The 24,188-nt window shown below is 42.9% G+C and overlaps 2 protein-coding genes across 3 annotated transcripts; both read right to left on the minus strand.

Moving 5' to 3' along the window:
• Positions 1-11: 11 nt before the first annotated feature.
• LOC135938894 (proteoglycan 4-like) lies at positions 12-21,705 on the minus strand. Of its 2 annotated transcripts, none has more exons than XM_065482919.1 (11): positions 21,567-21,705; positions 5,880-6,053; positions 5,656-5,827; positions 4,756-5,474; positions 4,494-4,704; positions 3,464-4,272; positions 2,357-2,951; positions 1,801-1,968; positions 1,607-1,740; positions 1,141-1,434; positions 12-646 (listed from the first exon to the last, which is right to left on the minus strand). In XM_065482919.1, the coding sequence occupies exons 2-11, from the start codon at positions 6,018-6,020 to the stop codon at positions 269-271; spliced, it is 3,621 nt and encodes a 1,206-aa protein (XP_065338991.1). In that variant the 5' UTR covers positions 6,021-6,053; positions 21,567-21,705; the 3' UTR covers positions 12-268. The 2 variants fall into 2 exon arrangements, with proteins under 2 accessions (XP_065338991.1, XP_065338990.1); XM_065482918.1 differs by lacking the exon at positions 21,567-21,705 and adding an exon at positions 19,298-19,504.
• On the minus strand, positions 21,569-22,573 carry LOC135941324 (protein HEXIM2-like). The gene has a single exon (XM_065486710.1). The coding sequence runs from the start codon at positions 22,571-22,573 to the stop codon at positions 21,569-21,571; it is 1,005 nt and encodes a 334-aa protein (XP_065342782.1).
• Positions 22,574-24,188: the final 1,615 nt, after the last annotated feature.

Genomic DNA, 24,188 nt, shown 5'->3' on the forward strand with positions numbered 1-24,188 from the left:
GTTTTATTATATATATATATAAGAAATGCTTGGTTTTTAATTTAACAAATAGTTTCTCGTCTTTTAATTGTAATGTCAACAGTTCTCGTAAAAAGTACATCAAGAGATTTCAAAAAATATATAATACAGATCCATACAATGCTCTTACGAAAATACTTCTTATTCCACCTCATGGCACCATTGTCGTTAGTTTAAGAACAGCAGTAGTTAGCAAAAATGCAAAACTCGGACGTGTTTGTTTGTACAGTACAATCATTTACACAGAAGATTAGTCAAGTTTGGCAGCCAGCGCGAGCCCGACCGCAGAAGCCTCCACCAGGAAACTGATGAACATCTCTTGAGCAATTGGCATTCGGCCGGCGCCTCTGTTCTGCGCCAGGCTCTGCAGGGCGGTGGCCCTCTCCAGGTCGAGCCACCGTTGGAGAGACACTTCGCGGTCGACCGGGGCCAGCTCAGGGCCCCACGCCTTCAGCTCCAGGTAGTTGAGCGAGCGGTCAAAGTCGGATGCGTCGAGCAGCGGCGCCAGGGCCGTGTCTGTCGGCGCCAGCAGCTGGCACACGCGGCTCGCCACCGCGGGAAGGGAGCCGTTCGGTGCCACCTCTTTCTCGCACTCGACGCGTGGGCCGATTTCCGCAAGAGTGGCGTCCTAAGAATGATTATTTCTGTTTATTTTTACAATCATTGAATATTTCCACAAATACTACCCGAATTTGATTTTTTTCTCTAATAAATTAAAAAAATTCTTAATTATTGAACTCTCTGATTTTAGTGTTTTTAATCTGCTTGTCTAAAAGAATACTAATTAAAAAGGCCATTTTGATTTTCATATTTTCAGAGATTAACAAATTTACTAATACCATACTCATGCATTTTCTGGACTAGTTAAACATTGAAATTCAACCTTAAATTGGAACTATTAAAACTACAGATTTTTTTTAATTCAGATATTACTTAACTGATTTTCAACATCCAAATCATAAGGTTTGATTAGAAAAATTATAATTAGGAATATAAAAATATATTCTCCTTTCCTCTTTTCTAAAGTTCTTAAATAATTCTTAGACACTTTTAAGTAGCGCAAATTAATCCGAATCCCTTTGTTTTTCACTCATTCAGTCAAATACAGAAGATAATAATTACCTTTGGACGCGTGACCCTGAACTGGTCCAGATTGGCAGCAGTGGCGCCTTCCTGCTGCATTTTCTTGAGCTCGGTGAGAATCTGCATGACCACCAGAGTCTTCTCGTCAACGTTGCGGCATTCGCCAGCGTAGCACGGAATGGAAACGGAAGTCACCTCAGCAGGCAGCGGTCTGGAGAGCCAAACGGACAGCAGCTGGGCCAGGGCTCGGTGGTTCGCACCCACCACGGCGCCATAGTTCTCCTCGAGGGAGCCCAGGATCACTGAGCGACGCCTCTTCAACGTTCTGCCATCCTAGAAAAAAACAGAAATAATTTATTTCACTGAATTTAAAACATGATCAGTGAAAAAGTCAAAATTTACAAGCGAATGAGTCGCTGAATTGACGGCAAATCAAAAGCTAGTCGAGTCATACATGGCCTTAGAATAAATTACTCAAATTGGTTTGATGGTGAGATAAACTTACGCCAAATTGAACTGTCTCGTATTCCCCTTCATCTGGGCTGGTGGGGCTGGACTTTTCGGGCTGCTCCCTTGCGTTTCCACTCCTCTGCGCCTTACTGGCCGCAGCAGAAATCGCTACGCGACACTTGACCGAATCTGCATAGCAACAAGAGTTAGAGACCGATATTTAATTTGGCAATTGTCCCAGCGCATTACCAAGATTCGCGTAAATCGAGTCTTCCGGTTTGACTGCATTTGGGTCGCTGGCCCTCTCCCTCATTTGCAGCAACTGCATTGACTGAGGGGGAGGTGGACGGGCTGGTCGGTTGGCTGTGTTTTGCGGAAGTGACATGGTCCTCGGAGGCGGTGGCGGTCTCGGCCGAGCTAAAATTGAATAGATCACGCATGAATTGGTGAACTTTCATTAGGATAATTTGAAAATTAAGTGCAAGACCACTCTTGTTTCTAATTTTATTATTTTTTAAACACGAGACAAAATAATTGCTCAGACTTTCTTTTGCTAAAGGTTTCAACGACGTATTGCGCTTTTCAGAAAAAAATGCGGGTTTTTGCCAACCTTGCTTAAACATTGCATGTTTATTTCATACATCGGTTCCATGGCAATTGAAAACCCAAAAATATGGGAGATTGTCGCAAAATTCTCATTCTTAGTTAAAATATTGACTACTTCCATTGTCTAATCAAGAAAAAATAATGATGAGATTCTCCAGTAACAGTAACTGTGCAGCTGAGAAGGTCAAACGAAGGTTACCAAGGGGCGTGGCTGCGTTGACATCCGTTGGGGTGGTGGGCGTTGTCGGGGTGGTAGGGGAAGTGGGGCTCTGCTCCATCCTGCTGACAACCTCGACCTGCCGTCCGTCCAGGTTGGACGGGTGGATGATTTCAGGTCGGCAGGGGCTCTCAGGCGACGACGGCGTGGAGGTGACGCTGGCGTTGCTGTCGGGCGAAGTGGCCCGCTCCTCCTTGCTGCCTTTCCTGAAGATGCGTTTCAGCGAGAAGCGGTTCACGTTCTTTTTGGACGCCTGCAGGACCGACCTGTCGATGCTGGTGATGCTGCCGCGCCGCTGCAGCTCGTCGCCATTCTCCTCCGACTTGTCCTCTTTCTTGCTGCCCGGCGGCTTAGGCGCCTGCCGCTTCTTGATCGAGCCAAGTTTGGGTCTCGGCGAGAAAATGGGCGGCTTGCCGTCGATCGTGTAAGGCAGGCTTTTCGGGGTTTCGTATGATTCAGGGTCGCCCTGGATGGCAGGTGGCTCTGGAGTTGGAGGGGTTTGCGGGGTTGCAACGACAACTGTCTTTTGGCTTTCCTCCGACCTGACTGGCGTCACCGGGGTTGGAACCGGGATAGCCTGTTAAACAAAATGGTATTTTAAGTAAGCTTCTTGGATTATTTTGGAAATTCGATGTGGCAGAATTGATAGCAGGGAATGATCAGCACCTTAAATTTACTTTTTCAGTTGCTAATTCAGCACAAATTCAGTTAACTTTTCATTAAAGAGATATTCTAAGACACTTGGCAAATTATTTTGGAGTTAAACTTAAATTATAAAAATAATTTGAATTAAAGACCAACCTGTTCAAGTTATGTAAGAAAGTAAATATATCTGTATTTTAGTTAAATACAACAAATTACTCAGCTAACTATAAGATTATATTTATGAAATTTATTTAATTTTTTATTCAAATAATACATATTAACTGCATTAGACTACGACTATAGTGCTTTGGAGAACCATTCTCTTTACTATTAGAATTTTGCTTAGAAGCATAGCTAAATAAATCACGATAAAATCGCACTTTTAACTATCACGAATAGAATTTAACAAATTTTAACCAATATTATTAAGAACTGAATTCTTACCATGGGTGTGGTTGAGTGGCGGCGTCCGCTGCTAGACACATTGGCCAGCACCAGCGACGCGGGTTTGGCAGGCACCTGCGGCCGTCCTAGCATGTTGCAATGCAAAAAGGAAGTGCGTGCGTCGGCACTGCCTGGACTGGGCAGATTGGCCGGCCTGGGTGGCGGAGTTCTCATCTGCCGCACCGGCGACGGAGTTCTCACCCGAGGCACCGGCGGTGGAGTCCTCATCAGAAGCACCGGCAAAGGAGTTATCCCTTGCGGCACCGGTGGCGGAGTTTTCACCTGAGGCACCGGTGGAGGAGTCCTCATCGGAAGCACCGGAGAAGGAGTTTTCTCCTGCAGCACTGGTGGAGGAGTTTCCACCGGAAGCTCCGGCAAAGGAGTTTTCTTTTGCAGCACCGGCGAAGAAGTTTCCACCGGAAGCACTGGTGAAGGAGTTTTCTCCTGCAGCACTGGTGGAGGAATTTCCACCGGAAGCACTGGTGAAGGAGTTTTCTCCTGCAGCACCGGCGGCGGGGTGTTGGGCAGCATCGGCGGCAGGTCCTCCTCCGGCAGGGGAGAACTCGGAGGAGTCGGCGCCTTTCCAGGGTCTGTTTCCTTGGTGGCAGGTGTCAATTCCACCTCAACCTCCTGTGGCTGCGCTTCTTCTGGAGGATCGGAAACAACCTCCTCAGTCTTAGGCTCCTCGAGCTGTTCAATTGGCGCTTCCTCGGCCTTCATCACGATTTCACTGGCCGGGGGTGGCTGGCAGTCCGCCACATCGACCTTTGAGTCTTCTCCGTCTGGCTCTCCTGCCAATTCTCTAGGCTCTGAACAAATAAGAAATTAACTAATAAATGTAATGGAAATTGATCTCAAATTTTACGTTCTCGAACTTCAAAAAATTAGAAATTACGTGAGCTTAACAGTTTACTGGCACACGCTAAAATTAATTATGTAGCCTTTCCAGCTTGTGATGCTAAGGCATTAAAAAATCTAGGTCATATGCTATGCACCATCCCAACAAGTTAAACGTGTGAAAAATTAGTACCTAGCTGTTTGAAAGGGTGTAGGGTGAGCGGCACAATTTCTGGGGCGTCCATGATCGGCCGCCTGGGCTGGATCACAACCCTGTCGCTGCTGACAGTCCACCTTCGGATTGGGGCGGCGGAGAGCTTCGTCCCATTCTTCCTCCTCCTCTCAAACTCGGGCTTTTTATTCAGTACATTATTTTTCAACGCGATGCACAAATCAGAGGCGACCTGCGATATTAAAATGTCAGACCTGCAGATAATCTCATCTTGATTAGCTACCTTTCCAATGGGAGGCGGTCTCTGGTCCTTTTTGGACGGAAGAAGCGGACTCCGCGGTGGGGAAATCAAATCGACAGAGTCTTTGTGACGCAGAAAGGCTGGTGGTTTCTTCGCCTCGTCCTCTGAGAGGGTGGAGGCGTCGCTGTCGCTCGGCGTCAAAGAGAGGCCTACTTCTTCTATGGGCTTTGAGGGCACTTCAATCTTGACAATGGTCGGTTCTGGCGCAACTTCTTTCTTTTCTTTCAGTGGGCTGATCTCTTTGATCGTCTTGACCAAGGCCGGCGCCGTCAGACGAGAAGAGGTGTCCTCGTGGCCCAGCGGCGGCCACCGCTCCTTTTTCTCCAACTTTTCAACTGTCGTGCAATTTTCCGGTGGGCGTGAGATTGGAAACGAGGCTGCACCAAAAGAGAACCTTTCTTTTGGTGTGGGGGCGCAGATTGCGGTGGGCTTTGAGCCGAATGGAGTCACCGGCACAATAGGTACAGTGCTTTTGTGAACGACGCTCTTGCCCAGTTCCAGCTTTTCAGACTTTGGTTTGCCATTGGTTGTGACCGAGTTTGTTATGTTCACGGTGATTTTGTTGCCGTTCGAGATGCCATTGGTGGCTGACGGCTGTGCCGCGGATGCTTTCAGTAAGTTTAAGTTGTCAGAGTTGAAGTCGGTGTTTTTGCGGGTTAGGTTTTGCAGAGCTTTGTCCTCAGCGTCGCTCAACTCCGGGACTGAAAAAACGCAGTCAACAGAACATGTTATTGCAAATTTTCTGATACAAAATGTAAATTTTCACAGCATTTTTAATATTGCAGCCATTTTGGCAAAATTAATAAAAAAAAAATCCGGAAAAATCGAGAGTAGCTCTTTAAGGACGGAAATTTTGGCCTAACTAGTTAAAAAGCTACTCACAAGACGAATCGGGCAGGTCACTCTCGGAGGTAGACTCAAAGTTATCCTCGTCATCGGTGGACACGTCGCCGCCGTCGTAACCAATTATCTCAGCTTCCTCCTTCGGAAAGCAAACACCTGCGGGCTTTGGGGCCTTATTCTCAGGCCGTTTGCCCACGCCTTTGAGGATGCTCTGCAAAAGGGAAATTATTTCACCGAACGAGGCTTTCCACTCGAGGGCTCACGTGTTGGGGCACGGCGGTTGGCGGGGGCGCCGGGGGTCGTGGCGGGGGCGCCGCGTGCTCCGTCTTAGGCTTGAAGCAGTTGGCACACATCTCGCGGCGCCAGGCGTTCTGCGAGAAGCGACCGCACGCCACCGCGGCCATCGTTGCTGCTGTCTAGTGGCTCGGAGGCGCTTGCTGCAACAGAAATAGATCGACAGAGATGAGCTTTTTTCCATCGGAAACGAGTCGAACGAGGGTTTTATTGCCGCGTGAAGAGCCGTTTGAGTGCAGGGAAATAAGCACGCCGTCTGACAAACGTAATATGTGCGTATACATCGGAGGAAAGCAGCTAACGGTGCCGGGCAGAGAGAGAAGATAAAAGTGCTCGAGAGCACTTCGTGATATTGACTGTTTTTTGACGTTTTTATTGCTCGTAGTCAGACACCCTCTTTACTTTTTACTACTTTCATGATTTAACTCTACAAAATGTCATTGAGGTTTGGGCAATGATTTTGAAATCAAGCTTAGCTTTAAAAAAAGCTACAAATCAAGTTCATAATAGGTTACTTTTTTCTCAGACTAATACTAAAAATTTTGATTGATAACTGGATGAATGGAAATAAAAAAGAACTAACGCCAAGGGAAAGGCATTAACACATTTAAAAGAAAAAGAAATACCATTTAAGATCTGGTTTTCATCATTTTCCTTGAGCAAAACGGTGCCTTGAACGCCTGTTTTAATTAGTGCGAGTTCAGAGTGACGGGAAGTGACAGGTTCCTCGCAGTTAATCGCTTACTAATTTGTGTTCACTTAAAAATGGGATAATTTAATTAGTTCATCATAAAGGAACCCACAAATCATTTTTATAGACGAAACAGTTAAAAGGACCTCTTTCCTAACAAATTTAATATTAATACTCTCCAACCCCAGCCGAGTCAAATCGCGTATGTTTAAATTTGAAATCGCCCGAAATAGCATCCAATAAGTCCAGATAAAAATAAACCGCAGGAACATACTACTCTTTCGAAACTACTTTCTGTCCAGGCTTTCCGAGATAATCAGGCCAGCAGGTCAAAGGTGCTAAATACTTATGTAAACTAGCTGGTTCGCCCACGATACGAAATTAAAGAGCAGAAACCAAAATGGAATTGACCATTTTACATGGGCGTTCTGTTTGTGTCTTATTGGCTTTGATCTCATCTTACTTAATGGAGAGCCAGCCGGAATAACAGTAAAAGTTGCGCGAGTGACTCGGCAGCGCCGTATCTGCACTTTGTACTTTGCATTCATCCCGAGATGTCAATTGAACTGCACATCAGTCCTGTTCTCACGCCACCGCCGCCACTGTAATTTCGCTAATCCACGCGCAAATCATTCATTTCGGAAATGCAATTATCCTCGCATCTGCGTGCTGGTGGGGCGAAACGGGAATTCGGCGGAATCGCAGGCACAGGCTGCCGCGGGCATTCGCTTTTGTGCCAGAATCGCGCCGAAAACGACTGCCTTTTGTCTCTCTGATTGTGAGCTGCGTGTGAAAATCATGCCATTGTGCGCAAATTGCGCCGAGTGCTGCGGTTTTTCGCCCCGAGAATAATTTACGCACACGCCCACACGTGCACTTGTCAAGCGGGCGGACGTCTTTCCAAACTCGAATGAATGGCTCACGCCTAATTAGCTGTATACAATCGATCGATTCTCTTTGGCCAGAGAGCGTGTATAAGAGTGCTAGCCGCTTTCGCCGTTTCGCACCTCGTGCAAAGTTGCAGCTTTCAGAAATGTTTAAGGGATTAAACTTCTAAGATTTTACCTCATGACCTCCGCGGTCTGACCCAAAACTTTCATTTGCACCCACGTTTAGTAGGATTTTACAAGCTTATAATAGTAAATAAGCTCATCGGAAAAAATTACAGAAATTTATTAAAAAAGGTGTGCTTTTATTTTTATTAGATATACATTTTAATCTGATTTTAGTTTTGGAAAAAATTCCACTCATTACAATATATCAAATTCATTTATTCCTCTTCATACACAAAAGAATTTTAATGGGTCATTGCACGTTTATTGATCGAGCTCTTTTGTTGGAATGTCTTTGTTGCAATCCCATACACTATGTTTATCAAAATCTTTATTTCACAATGAAATACATTCAAATGCTTTTTGCGGGCTTGCCCTACACTAATGCGTCACCGCATCACGGGTTCAAAATAAAGGTGGAGCGTCGCACTGCTGGCGGTTTGATCATCCGCTTGTTGAAATATTTCAATACAGGAGGTACTTTCTTTCAAATTGAGGGTACTCATTTCTATCCGAAATAATTTCAGTAATTTAAACATATAGTCCAGTGCACAATTTATTTAATTTAACAGCATATTTTACATCAGTATTAATTTTTGTTACCGCGTTTTCAACTCAATTTTATTAGTAAACGTATTTCAACCAAGCTAGTAACTAACACTATCGAAATTTGTTATCTATCACAACCTTCCAACAGTGTCTCCCTTCTCCTGTTAGAACACAGATTTTTTAGCGAAACCAAACTCACAGAAGATTGATGCAGCAAATCCAGGAAAATCCTCGTTACTAATACGCAGAAACTAATCTCAGTTAATGTCGAAATTCAGATCTGTTAGCGACGAATTTTTTTGTTAGAAGTTGCTTCAAAGTTAGCAACTTTTTCAAATGGACAGACTTTTTGAAATCTGATTTTATTCATAGCGAGTTTTCCCAAAAACTATCATACACCGATAAAACGAGAGGAATTGAAATCTGCCAAAATGCTGTAATATTTTTGATAAAATTGGCAAAATTTGAATTTTAACTGTATCAAGATCCTCTTAATTATTTCACATTGAAAAACAGATTGTTCAAACTAAAAATTTGATCTACTTCTTATTGCCTTGTACCAATCCATCACTTAAAGTAATTAAACAATTTTTAAAATCTGCGAGATTGAAGTGGTTGTATGAGACTTGACCGTTCATTTCAAGATATTTGTGCCATTTCAAAACGTTATTTAAATAAAAGATTTCCGTTCACCACCGTTGGCATCTTAACTGAATTTGCATGCTGAAACAAAAGCCGAGTGCAACTGTTTCGTGCTCTCTTCGATGCACTCACCGAGTTTAGGCTCTCGCTTGCCAGAGCGTGCTGCGGAGCGTTTTCAGCTTATTGATTTCAGGCGGCCCTGCTCCTGCTGCTGTGCACACACACACACACACAACCCAAAGACTGCATTTATTCACGCACGGCTGCCAAGTAACAAAGCCGCATGTGCATCGCTCCTCGATTTGATTTATTATTTTTCTGAACCCAATCTACGAGCAAAGAGTGCGAGCTTTCCCGGAATTCGTCCCGCCAGCAGTTATGAATTGAAGAGAAAGAAAGCGTGTGCATGGTGATGAATTTGTCGGTCCGAAAAACGCATCCATCAACTCTGTCGGTGGTCCCTCACTTTCGTGTCGGCGCAAATCACGACTTGGGACCGTTTACGACACACGCAGTTGTGCCATCCCACACCGGAAACCATGCGACACTCGCGTAATTGATTTCTTGCGGGTGAAACGCAGTTGATTGCGACCAAAACAGGAGTTTTCGAGAGAAATCTGCTTTAGCATGTCGACGAAATCGAGACAAATTTATGCAGTCGGCAGCAGGCCAAAGGCGCAAAAAAGAAATGGAGAGTTCGTCGACCCGTTTTTGCACATTCGGCGGTGTGCTCTTCCAAAAGAAAGAAAGAAAGAAACTCGTTTTCTGCGCTCAGGTGGAAGAAGAATGAGCTAGAGATGTTTTATTTTCGCCAGGGCAGCGAGAGAGAGCGCAATCAGCCACAACTTTAATGCCTTTTTAGGCTGCGCGACGCTGGAAACGGTACAGCGAAAAATTGTCGCTCGACGGCGCGCGCCGAGAGCTGTTAAAACAAACGCGATTCCCAGGAAAGAATGGAATGAAATTACAGCACCGCGACCTCGCTGCTCTGCCTCGAATGCTCGACGAATTCCGAGACATGCACATTAAATTTGAGAACGGTGCAAGGTGTGAAACACTGCAAATTTGGACGGATTCGCGTCAACACCTCACTTGACATCCTGCCAAGGATCACCAAGAGTTTACTACGACTTCTGCTCGGAAATGAAAGTATAACAACTAAAAATCGTTGTACTACTTGGAAAGAAGACACTTATAGAATTTCAATTCAACTAAAGAGCAAGCAGTAGCGGTTAGGAATTTTTGATGAACGGATTTATACATTTCTCAAGAATTTTATTGAAGTAATTTTTATATTATCTTGATTTAATTTCTTCAAGCGGTTCTAAACAATTTCTCACGAAAATCATCTTTTTTAACAAAAAAAAATAATTACGGTTGAGGGAAAGAAGCTTTTAAATAGGTTGATGGGAAACCAACACACAAAGTCCAATACACCGCACACTCGCACAGACTTTAGTTTATTTTTCACTCAGCCTTGTTATACTAGTTTATGTGTTTGCGCTAATAATTATGTATCGCATATCAGTCATTATAGACGCTGAAACATTTCACAAGCGAGTGCTTTTAGGCGCAACGGAATTCATACGTTGAGGTCTCGGTGGAAATTATGAGCCGTTGGCGCTTGATGATCTGCGCCGTGAGCACAATTATCATCATTGCTGCCGAGAAAACAAACAGTTTACACGGCAGCTGCATGATGGAAATCTAATGGCGACGTGCGGTACATTTTTTTACATGAAAGTGGAAGGCTTCGCAATTAATGCAGCAATCGTTTTGCGGCCAGAAAATGAATTTCATGTAAATTAGGCGTTGCAGAAATAAAGAAAACAACGCCACCCACAAACCGGCAATTTCCATAATTTCTTCCAGGTGCATTCGAGACTAGAACAAACGCACGCGGTCTTGTAATAGCTTCATTTAATAAAAATAAAATCAGACGGAACAAAAGCGCCGCGCAGCTGCTTGAGACTCTTAATTTATTTCTGAGCACAATCGCGGTGCGACGAATGAGTTAAAAGGGCGTTCACCGTTCTCAGCACTAGCGACAGCAGCTTTCGTTGTTTTAATTTTTCAAAGAAGTTACTAGTTATGGTAATATGAATCTTGCTTTACACAAAGTCTCGAATCCAGCACCGCCCATAATGTCGGATTTCCGTCCTTTGTACAAGGTTTACTTCCCAAAATCTTTCGTAACCCTAAAAATTGGTCAAGCAATTTGTAACAACAAAGGAGTTCCTTTAATCCAATGAAATATTTACTCTGGATCGGCATCACTTCCCCACATAAATAAAAATCGTATCAAAATTTGTTCCAAAAAGGATTTTATCTGCAATATAGACCAGATCCGGTAGCGCAATATTTTAGATTTTGATTGGGAAAACAACATCTCTTTAAATGGATTGGGAGAATTTTTTTAACATTGCAATAAAACTCAAAAAATTAACAAATTTAAAAATGGATAGTTTTGTTTAGCCTCTGTTGTTTTATTTTTTTATTTTATATTTCAATATGCTCACCGTACGTCGAGTATTACTACAGTCAACGTTTTCTCTTTGTAAAAATCAATTATTATCTCCCGTGGCAGCACGACAAAGACAAGAGAAATCTGTCACCAGTCAAATCAGCAATATTTTTGCACCGGTGACGGCTGGAATAATTTCTGCTCGTTGGGCTGCATTACAGCAATTTTACCGACTCCCACGCGACGGATTGCGCCAGTCAGCAGCGACCTGGTAAGTGGAAACCCAGCGCGCGACTTGCTTTTGCCGTTTTAAGCAGGCTCTCGCAATTAGACCGACGCTCTGCATGCGTCGTGACCTGTGAATTCAAACTCGGCTGTGTGCATGTTTTAGTAGTTGACGAAATTTGCAAACAAGAGAAGTAGCAGAGCTGCGGCCGTTGCGTCCGACGCGGACACAAAAGCAGACGCGAAAATGCAGCCGTGGGAGTCGGGGCCTTGAACGAAAACTCGCGACGAGATAAATTCGCGGACAGAGTGGGTGCAGCTGCTGCCGCCTCGAATAGATCGAAATCCTGCTGTTTTATTGATTTTTTCTGGTCTGCTGCTAGGTTTTTCTAGTTTAATGGATCTTAACTATCAGTTCATTCTAACGCCTTGAAAGAGATGTTAAGTGCCTGTGTTACTGCCGAAATATGAAGCTGAATTTCTTAAAACCCGCTTAATGACGTTGTAAATCTGTATTTGGACAAAGTTTGATATTGCGTGCTGGGTTAAAAGAATTTTCCACTTTAGGATTGGCTATTATTTTGAAACAAAATTAAATCCAAACAAGCCAGAGGTGAACGTACGAAACTTCAGCTTTTCTCTTGAAGGAAAATCTGGGCGACTGTTAACCTCGGCAAGTTCGTTGAATTAAAAGTGAGCTGGCTAGCCGCTCGAAAAAGGCAAAAGCTGTTGGCGCACGGAGCCCACAGGCCGTGCTTGCACGCTCTTCGCGCGCAATGTATTAAAAATGAGCCAAGAATGCAAAGAGCACTCATGTCATATAATCTCGGCGCAGGTATCCAAGCCGCACCTTTTGAGCGTGGGCCAGCAGCTCATCGAAAGTATAAGTGGACACAGACAGCAGGCGAAAATCCCACGATCACTTGCTCTGCTCTGGAAACGGCGCAATTTTCCGATTTGGCTCGTTGACAGAGAAAAATGATTCGAACTTCAAAGGCCGCTCGCTGCTGGATAGAACGGGCGAGATAACATCGTCTGTCTTACGCCTGCTGAAAGGCATGTTTTTGCGCACGATCGGAAAAAGCAAATGCATTCCAATGCCTCGCGCTGTTGGGTGCACACAGCATTGTTTCACGATGAAAAATTTATGGCTGAGCAAAAAACAAGATCAAACGATTGATTTGTGTTACTCAAGACGGAATTCTTATGTGGGATAGCATTCCACCCAACCAAATTGTTTTTATTTATGACTAAAGACATGATAAAAGCAATTAAGTGTCTCACTGTCGGTTAGTTGTTACAATTTTACCCGTTTCTTGAAGAGTTATTTCCTACGGAGCAAAAAATATTATTTTCTTTTTATAAATTTTCAATTCTTGAGCATGGAATTGGTGAAGAACCGACGGTTTACTCTAAAATGTTAATAGAAACCCTAGATTGGTTGGAAGAACTCCTCCAATCAACCAGAAAAGCGTTGGAGGCAAACATGTCACGAGCAATAGTTACAATGTAACTTGCCGTAGGTGATAAATAAATCTGAGGCGTGTGATTCGCCGACAAATCTAGCGAGAGGTGGCAGCGATTGAGCACGGAACAATGAACAAAGCAGAATCCCCGACGAGTAAAAAGGCAATCAGGTGGGAATGAGCAGGCAACTTTTCCCTTTCCCGTAGCCGAGGGGAAAATACGAAAGGCGCACAAAAAGGAACCACTCTCGGTGCTGCTCAATCGTGGCCCTTGGCAGCGGGAAAAAATATTAATGAAAGGTCAGACCATCATCAACAACCATCAACACAGTCCCTTCCTTTCTCCTCTCGGCTGTTTTTCCCTGCTTCGAGAAGGAATGCCAAAGCAAGACGGCCAAGATGCCGCGCTGACCCAAATTTTTCTCTCCGCCGCCACAATCGGCCGTGTGCTGGATGTGAAACAATTAACATTTTTTCGACTTAATTGGAGATAGCATACATTCAAGACGTTTTGTCGGGTGAGCATAATTATTGTTGTTTAGATTGCATCAAAGTGACACATGCTGATGTGAAGAAAACATGGGGAAACTTGGCCAAAATACTGTCTGAACTACATTTTAAAAGGCGCTAATTTATATTAATGTCATCGACTTGCATAATGTGCCGTGCAAAAATCAGTAAAAATGGTCACCTAACAGTTTTGTAAATAGAAAAATAGACCAATCAAACCAACCACTTTCTAGTGATGTGACGCATTTAGTAATTTATATTGAAACGATTAAAAAATTGGGACGAGCGCATTATCCCCAATTATCACCCAATTAAAATCAAAGCTGACGAAATATGGATATAATAAATCGTCGCACAAAATCTTTTCAGAGATTTCTACGTCCCATTAGTCCAATTTCCGAAGTATATATATACTACCAGAGATTGATGCGGATTGACGTGTGCGTGCTGTGATGAGTGCCGAGCGGCTACCTCAAATTTTATAATAATAACAAACTCTTATAATCAGGTTTTCTCTGCAGCTGGGGCAGGCCAGGCCCACATCACGGGTGATTAGAGTAGCCTGCCCTCTTTTTCTACTGAATATAAGCCCCTCTCGCATGTAGGCACTTTTTACGGGAATTTAATGACTAGGTGATAAGTCGTTCCTGTTTCTTGTTTTCGGGTTAACTAGTGACTTGCAACTACATTTGAAAGAGAAAAATCGCGACACAAAAAAAACTGCCGATTTTCTTTAATTTCCGAAAAAAAAAATACCATCGCTTGCTTGATAAAATCGGTTGTTTTAAATTAAAATCCACTTCATGAACATGAAAGTCCTCTGCAATTAAATTAATCTAATTAGCACATGTGAGCGAGCCAGCTGAGCTTTGAAATTTGTTAATAGCATTTACAGAAATCTCCAGGAGCAAAATGATAATTGAGAGAAAATGAAGAACGCTGCAGGCGAAATTTGCATACTTGATTGGTCCACTCTCGAGACGAAACAAATAAAAAGTCAGACGCATACACACAACAGAGAGGGAACTCGTTCCTCGCATGACTCGCTCAATTTTCTGCCTGGGAGTCTCTAGTCGGTTTGCTTTGCTCTTGCTGCTCGGCAGCCAGGGCGGGACAGAAAAAAATAATAATACCAAACCGCCGCAGAGCAGGAAAGCGGTGGTGAAAAAACCTATAGGAGAGAGAGACGAAGCGAGAGCGAAGGAGAGAGAGATAAACAGAGAGAAGGATCAAGGGCAAGTGTAACTAGAAGGCATTTTGAAGGTATTCGGCCTGCCTGTGTTCGTAATATGACGTGAGAGGCTGCTGAAAAGGTGGAGCCAAAAAAGGAGACGCGAATTGGGCTCATTATTTAGAGATGATTTGAATGGAACGACCGGCCTCTCGGAGAAATTGCTAAAGCCGATCCAATAATTATGAAGAAACAGCGAGATCACCAAAATTCAAATTTTGCGAGAAAGTTGAAACATTTTTTTTTACTCCGTAAGTTTCCAAAACTATGTCATTCAAGCAGCGTTGTCAGCGGAATGCAGCGAAAGGTGTTTACGCTTGGTGTGCAACCGCACGCACAATAGGTGCCCATCATAATTCGCATCCTGTGCGCCGAACTACGAGACAAGTGTGTCTATCGGCCGCTGATGAAAAAAACACATCATCCTCTTGCCACTAATGAGATATCTATCCGAGACTTTGATCTTTGGCATGGCGGATCAGCACAAAAGTGTGCCTTGCGTACGTAAATTAGTTACCGAGAAGAGGAGCTTTCTATCAAGTTTTTGCCAGCTGCTGCATGGCTGGTCCATAAAACAATCGGACCTGCTACGCCACTTAAAAAGTAGTTTGCTTGCCGGCTTGATTATTTATTTATTTGTGTGCAACGAGCGCATGCACTCTCGTCGGATTGATTCCATTTGTTCAAGGATCTCATTGTTCTGCTACGCGTGTTCCACTATTGTCGCGCGGTGGTCTCTCAACGAAGAGCGTGCCTAAACAGAACATTGTTTCTCATCCTTAGAAAGTTGTTTGACAATTTTTCTATTCTTCCCGCACGTTATGGATTATGATCGACATTACTGATTAGTGCAGGCGAATTAAGATGCCACGCCAGACAATCGGAGAAAGAAGTCGTTTGCGACAGGGGAATTTTTGAGACAGGACTAAAACTGACGCATTGCCACAAAAATTAAAACTGCTGCTGAGAAAATTCTTAAAACAGGTTGATTTTGAGTTATAAATGTGAGCTGTTTTGGTTCGCAAATTATGGAGCTTTTCGGAGTTGGGAAACAATTATGGCACACATTAATTTCAACTCAGTTTAAATTATTCACGTTACCAAATATAGCCCAGACATTAAAAAAGCCGTTTCGAAAGAACGCCGCTAACGCAATTCATTCTTTCTCTGCGCCGTTTTCGCGGCAGCATCCAAAGGGCACTAACCGTGTCGCGTGTATATATACTTTCATTATCACGAACGCATTGTGTGTTTTCACACTTGTCTAGAAGGGGCAATAGCACGCAAGTGAAATTCCATTTTTATTTATTCCTTCCGTCCATTGAGCTGCGATGTGAAAAGCGAGCGAGCGCGGCCATGGGAGCCGTGTAGCATCATCTCGCGCGCGCGGATGCGGGAATGCATGCATGCATGGGAGTTTGAGAATGGAAAATAATTGCACCGGCGGCGGTGGCGGCGGCTGACTGAGGTTTACGCTCGATCGTTGCTGGCGATGCCGAGTTTCGCTCTTCGGGCATTAAATTCAAGGTGACGCCGGCGAGCACGGCATTATCCAGGCAATTATTATTCCCACATAGAAATCAGCGGCGAAACGAGCAATTGCGCCAGCTCCTTTCGTTTTGTTTTATTTCTCTGCCTGCCTGCTTGCTTGCTTGTTGTCACATTGCGAGGTGTTGGGTGACTTGGAAACCGCGCGACTGACGGAAAAATGACCGCACACGTCATCTCGGACGCAGATAGCGGCGCTGCTCTCACGGGGTGTTGCGCTAATTTGTCACTTTGTGTGTCGTGCAAAAGCACCGTGTTCAAAGAAAGCCGTGAGAATTGTTTATCTGTGACTAAGGTCCAACGAGCAAATCATTCCGTGTCATAACATTTGACTTGCGTCTTGCTCTTGGCATAATATGTGGCGAAATGGAAAAATATTGATGTTTATCAAGCCTCCAATCACCTTCTGTGCGCTTTGATTTAACTGTTGTTTGAATTCCATTATTTTTGCTAATGTTTGAAAGATTGCAACTTAATGATTCCAACTTTACCCGCTAAAGAATAAATAGAATACAGATTAGACTAGTAGGATAACTATTTTAATACGTTAGGAAGGGAAATTAATCTTTAAATGGAAGATAGAATGAGAAACAAATGTTTTTTTGATTTCAATAGTACTGGAAATTTTTCTTATTCCAACTTGAGATTATAATTTAAATATTGCAATTTCAAACAGGATCGAACGGCAGGGTTTTCTTGGAATTTCTCCAAAATGATTTGATTAGTCTCATGATAGTTTTATTGGCATACAAATTGGACTGCGGTGAAAGGTGGATTCCTTAATGAAATGTCCATTCACTTCTATCAACCGAAAGCAAGGAATATAAAACACAAACTTGGCAAGATTTGCAGAAAATAATTTCTCCGGCGCAGATGTCCTCTAATTGAATAACGCATTATATTACTTGCACTTTTCCTCCCCGCGCAGAACAAAATTACACACCGCGTGCAGTTAACGCTTTTGTCTGCAATTAACGCCGTTTTGCAAGAAACCGAGAAAGTGTGTCCAAGCTGGGTATAATAATCCTTGATGCGGCAGCACGAACTCGCATGGCGGCGAGCTGAACGCACGAGTCGAAAAGCAAAACACAAATGCACCTGACTCACTGCCGCTAACGAGCCGATTTTCGCGACACCAAAATATGTTATGTTTATTATTTCTTCCTTTGCGGCAGTCTCCTCGTCACAGACGGGAGTCATGTGAGGCGGATTGCAGCTAATTGATGCAATGAATGGCAAATTGCGTCACATAATTCGCGCATTGTGCCGCTGCTGTCACGCCCCGGTTGCTTCCTTTCATCTTGCTCACTCACTTGAACGATTTCGGTTTCAAAATCGTGTTCTTTTTGCTCATCCCTAATTAATTTTTTTGGTTGCGTGGGCGAGTGCGAAATATCACATTAAAGACTCTAGCATAATACTGGTTTATTTTTTATCCAGTTCACACTGTCAACGGAGAAATGGTTAATGATTCTTATAAATAGAACGGAAAATCTGTGGAAATATACGTGTTTATTGAGCGCAAGCGTAGACTACCATGATTATTAATAAATACTTATTTTTTCGTGTTCTAATGAATAGCTAAATTATTGTTTAAGTAATTATCACCACGGCAGTTATTTTAAAGAGTGCAAGTTTAGATTATTCACAAGATATTTAACTTTTGTTGATAGAAGATAAAATGTGACAGGATGAAAGGCATACGCTCCAATAAAATTGATGGTTAAAAAACCTCAAAATGACCATACCAGTTAAAGGGGTCAAGTCAGAAGCCCTATAAATATGGGAGATCGTGGGCTGAGGCGCACAGCCTGCAGTCCTTGAGAAATGATTTTAATCTCCTCCATTTAATATCAAATTTCCCGGCATAGACGCAGATACATATATTCGTACCCGTTAGACCTAGACCACGAGCATCCACAACGATAAAAAATGTTTCTATCCAAACTATGCGGGCACATTTATTTATATTATGTATTTTTTAATTTATACCGCACGACGCGCAAAACAGTTAGACAGTGCTTTCATTCTAATTTCGTTTCTCAGGCGGGTCACTTTGTCACTTGCTCTAAATGAATCACTTCCGTGGGTGTCGTCCTGCCGATTGGCGATAACCGAAACAAAAAGCAGGGTGTGATAGTGGCTCATGAGTGTCTTCCCCGGCGCAACAAGCAAGACAGGTGTCTTTATCGCTTCAGGAAGCTGATAACCCTTCTTACGTGTTGCATGGGAAGTGAGCAAGAGTGCTGTTTCATGCACTTGCACTCACGCCCCTCACAGCCGGTTTTTTTTAAACAGTTGTTGCTGTTTTCCTATGACTAACGACTCTCTGGCTGGAAAATTACTTTATTTAGTTTAAATTTTAAAGAGAGAAGGTTGTCATTTAATGTTTCCTTTTCAAACCTCACTAATAGCTGACCATCCAAAATTAATTTTCCACACAGAGTAAACACATTCTGTTTTTCTTGAAAAAGTTTAAAGCTTTGTGCGTATTCCTTTCTTTGTCGTATATTGAATTAAAAACCACTTTCTGTACCATTAAAAAAGGGAAAGATTATCAATTTTTGTAAGCCAAACGTGCAAATAATACAAATTTTAAATTTGTAGTTTCTACAGATTTAATTTCAAATCGGCTATCAGCGGGATTTTTCAACCTGACGCACTGCGCGGAGGACAACAGCGCTTGAACCATTCCCACTGCGCACGTACTCTGTTTGCCCAGACTGATCTACCCATCTTAGCAATTAAAATTTATTGTTATTGTTCCCTCCGTATGTCGCCTGGCCTGCACAGTCTCCGCAAAGAAAACACTCAAACAAACTCGACGATAAGAGAATTAAGGCTTGCTGACAGAGCGGGCGCAGGCATGACAACAACAACCGACTAACTGGCACGACGATGCGAGCGAGGATGGCCGTTTGCCGTTCTTTCTCCCGAGGGCATTCCAATGACCCCAACGAGCGCGGCGCGAATAAAACGCCAACAAAATGCACAAAACTTGCGGCTTACCGCTCACGAAGGGTTCGGGGGTCGCTTCAACGCGTCCACGGCGAGTGCCAACTTGTCCTGAGGACCGGTCGGATCGTGGGACACCACCTGTCGGCCCGCGCCAAGCCCGGCTTACATGCCGCGCCGTGCTTTCGGAATGCGAGATGTGAACAAACACGGTTGCACGCACGGAGCCAGCGGTTGCCGACGAACAGCGGACCAATGGCATGCCTTCTCAGAGATACAGACAAAGCCGCTCCCCTCCCCTGCTGCACGAACCCACTGGCGCTGGCCCATTTACCGCTAAGAGACTTAGGTCGCCATCTACCGCCAACTCTGTCAATTGCAAGCAACGTTAAGAGGAGGAATTATAGCGAGCGCGATGGGGGCACAAAGGTGGGATTGCTCTGGTGGCGGAGAGTGCAAGAACTGATCACAAAGAGTCAAAAAATATTCTAGTGATGCAAAAATCGCTCTACAATTTAAATTTTACCCTCTGTTGGAAGTTACTGGCAATCTCCGCTGCCAAAGTTTTACTTGTTGTTTCCGACAGTTTGAGTTGGTTATTATTAATGAACCAGTTAATCACATTTTCACCGGTTTCTTTTAGTTTCTATTTTAACCGAGTTAACCTTCCCCGGATATAAATTAGTTCACTTAATTGTAATGTAATATTAGTTTTATAAATTATTTACTAAATGTATAAGGATATGAAATAGGTAATAATTATTACGTTCGAGGAAAATTTTTATTATTATAATCATATTTTATATATCTCTATATTATGTTCAGCAGTATTATCACAAAATGGTTCAAAAAACTATAACTAGAAAATTGGAATAAAAATTAGCGATTTTTTAAAATCGAAATAAAGTAGATATCAACAATTTTGGACCAGAAAAAATATAAAGTTTTTAACTTTTTGAAGGGGATGCAAAATGAAATTCTGGATATACCGATTAGGCCCAACACTCATTTTAAGAAGAGTGCACGGAGCCACAAGTTCACAATTTAATTACATTCGCTACAGTTAATTCTTTTACAAGGTTTTAAAGCATTTTATTGCTTAAAAACAACGGATACATTATCTTTGCCAACCATCGTTAGTTGCAGAGATGACAATTTCGCAACAGTTTCCCTCTAGGTACTTAAAAGCAAGAGAAAATTTTAAGTCTGAACCTCTTTTCAGAAAGTTGAAACAAAAGTGAGAGCGTCCATTGGTCCATGAAATCGAATGATTTTATTTCTCTCCTCGTGCAATTACTTAAGTGCAAAAATTAATTGTAAACTTAAAAATTATAAGTCTTTAAGAGAGGCCTTGTTAGAAGATTTTACAACTAACTTCGCGAATGAATCCAATACATGATGGGAGCAATTATTATCGTATTTCAATCTTTGAAGAAAGCAAATTAACAACTGATGTTAAAGGGCCAGATATGTAGACCTAGAGAAAATATTTCTGGTTGTCAAGTGAAAGTGAAAAAAAAACAAGTACTCTATGAATAATGCTGAGTTTTGACTGCCGATTCCGCTTCAGGTTGAATTGGTGAAATTGAGTTTAAATTCCTAGAGTGCGTACGCGACCATTAACACATTAATTCAATTCGAAAAGAGAAGACCAAAGTTTGAGTGACAGTTCAGAAATAACATAGGATAGAGTTGCCAGAATTCAGTTTTTCTGTTCATCGACGTACACTGGACACAAAATAGAACTTTTTATCGCAGCCGAAGATCCCCATAAATTTGATCCGTATTTTACCTATAAAACAAACAAACGAGGAAAACGGTTAGATGATCCGGATGGAGGTTGGTTTCGTGATTAGTGGCGAAAAGAAAGTGAGAAAATAAATACATAAATTCAACTTCAGGTGATAAGATAATCACCGAGTCTGAAATCATAATTGTTACTAATACGCCTCAAGGGCTCCTTATTATTGATTTTCGGGGGCGTGCACTAGCACACAAACTGTAAAGAACGACCGAAATCAGTGTTCTCGCAATAAGGAGTCCTTTTCGTTTCCGTTTTCATCACCTACGAAAGTGAAGCTTTTGGTCTCTTAAGTTCGCCCTTCGTGTAATTCGCTAGTATTCAAAGTCGCAGCAAACGAGAGTGAAATGTGAACTTATTTGTTTGGAAAATCGCCTCCAAACAGAGTCAATTTCACCACAAGCGCCTCTGCATAGCAAAGAATTGCACTAAACGACTTAATCACTTCCATAGGCTAATAATCAGAGGGAAACATGGACATACACACATAAAAATGGCATCAAAAAGCAAAAATAAAATTACCATTATTCAGCATCAGACTCGTCAGATGCTTCTTGGGCAGCGGCAAGAGTGATAGCAGGCAGAACATCCTTCTCCTGGTCATCTTCCAATTCTTCATCGCTGGAGCTGCTACCCGTCGAGCTGTTGGAGTCGCTCTCAGAGTCCTCCGACGACGAATACACGGGGGCAGGTGAGTAGCAGTGCTTCTTCAGACACTCGTTCTCCACCCTCAGCTTGTTGATCTCCGCCTGCAGCCTGCTTATTTCAGCTTGACATTTGCGCGTTTGGGCAGCTTCTAGCCCGGCTCGGTAATTGGGCTCCAGGAGATATTCCAACGGTTGATTTTTCAGGATCGCGAGTTCACTAGTTAATCTTTCGACGATCTTCTCCAACATTACCACGTTCTCCATTAACTTGTTCCTCGGCTGTGATTGAAGATCGCCAGATTTCCCGTCGTCGTAAGCGTCGTTAAAGTCATTCAAGTAGTACTCTTGCTCGTCTGGCGGTGACGAGTAATATTCGTCATCAGTGTCGACGCTGATACTCGAGTCTCTCTCTCTGCGTCCCTCCCTCCCCTTTGGATTCGCAGGCATGTCGATATCAATGCTGTCATTGTGATCTTCAATGAGAAATTGCGTCGTGTTGTTTGGTGCCACAGTCAGTTGCATGCGACGGGATGCAGATTGCATCTCCTGACTGCTGCCAGACTTCTTGCTCGACCCAGAACCGCTTTTCCTCTTCCTAGCACGACGCCTCCGCTTGCAAACTCCACTTAAGCGCTTTTTTCTGCTCTCTGCTCTGCTTCGTGGTGAAGTAACCTGGTGTCGTCTAGGACTTTTGGAACAAGCCATCGCTGCGCCTTCCGCCACTTCGGCCAATATTTTGATGCCACTCCCATCGTCAGCCTTCACTTGTGGCGAACTAGGTGACGCTGGTGTCGACGGCTGCGTTTCAAAATGGCCGGAGGCGGACATAACGACAGAGCATTTGGACTCTGACTGCGGGGAAATAGGCCCACTTACGCTCATTCTGCACGCACAAGTTGCTTTTTCGGCGAGGGTTGAAAAATGTCTTTTGAAATGATAAAGCCAGCTTGAACTTTCCGGACAGGGGTGTGCACGTACCAGCTGCCTCTTCGTATGAGAACCATTACCAGAGTTCAGTGCCTGAGTGGTGCGTCGCAGCTTATATAACCCCGGCGCTGCCATCGACCCTGCAAATATTGAAGTTGTAAAATCGATAGTTGTAATCGATGTTTCCTAAAAAGCTTTATTCGAATTTAGCAGGATTTCGTGTTTTATTTCACGTTAATTCTCACCAATAATGAGTTTTACCAAATATATTATTTTTATTGTATCGTGATACCCAAAGTCCCTAAAATCCTTGAAGGAAAAAGAGAGCACTGCCATCTGTTGGCCCTTTCGAGTACTCTGCCAGCTACTAACAAATAATGGCTTCCACCACTGAAACAGTTTTGAACAATTAATTTATTTCAACAGCAATTGGCAAAAATTAATCGCATGGTTTATACATATTGTAAAAGCACGAGTCCCCAAATTTAAAAAGTGTGTCTGGATGTGACGGATATCTACATGCTCGTTTATAACAGCCTTAACTGGGCCACGGTCTGGCCACGGTTCCCTGATGTTAACAGAGGTTGTTTTGAGCATGCGTTAAGCAACTACGTCATACATCATCCACAGTAAAAAACATCAAAATTTTGCTATTTACAATTTGCGCCTGAATGGTGACAGTTAGCAAACGTGCAAAATTATTAGTTTAAAATTGTTCTAAATATGGAACAATAAAAGACGGAGTAAAGGCAGAGGGAAAAATCTAATTAACGTCAGTGAGAATTTCGCTAAGTAAGAGTAGAATTCACTTTATTTGCCAACGACTGTCCTCTGTACGAAATACAGCAGGCTGGATTTTGGAGCATCAATATATATGAAAGGAAGTGTGTAATTAACTTCTTTCGCACTTTCGGTTTGTGGCGCCGAATATTTTTGAAGTCTGAAATTCAATATTAAATTTCAAACCGCAAACGACGCGAGGAAAAACTAAATAAAGATACTGCGCCAAACCCGCCATGTATATGCCATTGTAATCAGATTCAGCACATAGGAACAAAATGCAGCCAATCAAAGCCTCTAGTGTCACTCTTGCGATTGGTGTCCAGCCAAATTTTCGACAAAATCTCTGTTATAGATAGATGCTATACAGATTGCATTTTAATTTGTAGCAATTAAAAATTAAATAATTCAAAATTTTAATTAGTGCAAAATATACCAGTTAACAAACAAATTTAAAATCGTAGAAAATAGAATCGCGGTCGGCAATTAAACTGATGAAAAATAGTGCACTAGCAAAATAATAAAAAATAAACTTAGAATATCGCCCTAGCCGTAACAAAAAAAAAATAACAATGTATACAAGTGAAAGCCTTTAACTCAGCAGGGTTCTTTTGAGCAACCTGCGCCCTGCTAAGAAGTTCTAAGTCCTATTGTTAGATTCAGGGAATGGGGGGAGAGGAAATTTTTCATGCACTTCACTAATAGCATTATCAACTGTCAACACCTATGAACTAGAGAGGGGACCAGGGACAGGGATTACGGGATTCTCGTCCCTGAGGGATTCCCGTCC

Source organism: Cloeon dipterum, chromosome 3, assembly GCF_949628265.1.
Source record: "Cloeon dipterum chromosome 3, ieCloDipt1.1, whole genome shotgun sequence".
NCBI lineage: Eukaryota > Metazoa > Arthropoda > Insecta > Ephemeroptera > Baetidae > Cloeon > Cloeon dipterum.

Bases quoted from the DNA above. Each gene is read 5' to 3' on its own strand.
- LOC135941324 (XM_065486710.1), bottom strand. From the start codon at position 22,573: ATGAGCGTAAGTGGGCCTATTTCCCCGCAGTCAGAGTCCAAATGCTCT.
- LOC135938894 (XM_065482919.1), bottom strand. From the start codon at position 6,020: ATGGCCGCGGTGGCGTGCGGTCGCTTCTCGCAGAACGCCTGGCGCCGC. The intron at 4,705-4,755 runs GTAGCTAATCAA...TTAATATCGCAG, and splicing joins GACCGCCTCCCATTGGAAAG to GTCGCCTCTGATTTGTGCAT. The intron at 1,435-1,606 runs GTAAGTTTATCT...GTTTTTTTCTAG, and splicing joins ACGAGACAGTTCAATTTGGC to GATGGCAGAACGTTGAAGAG.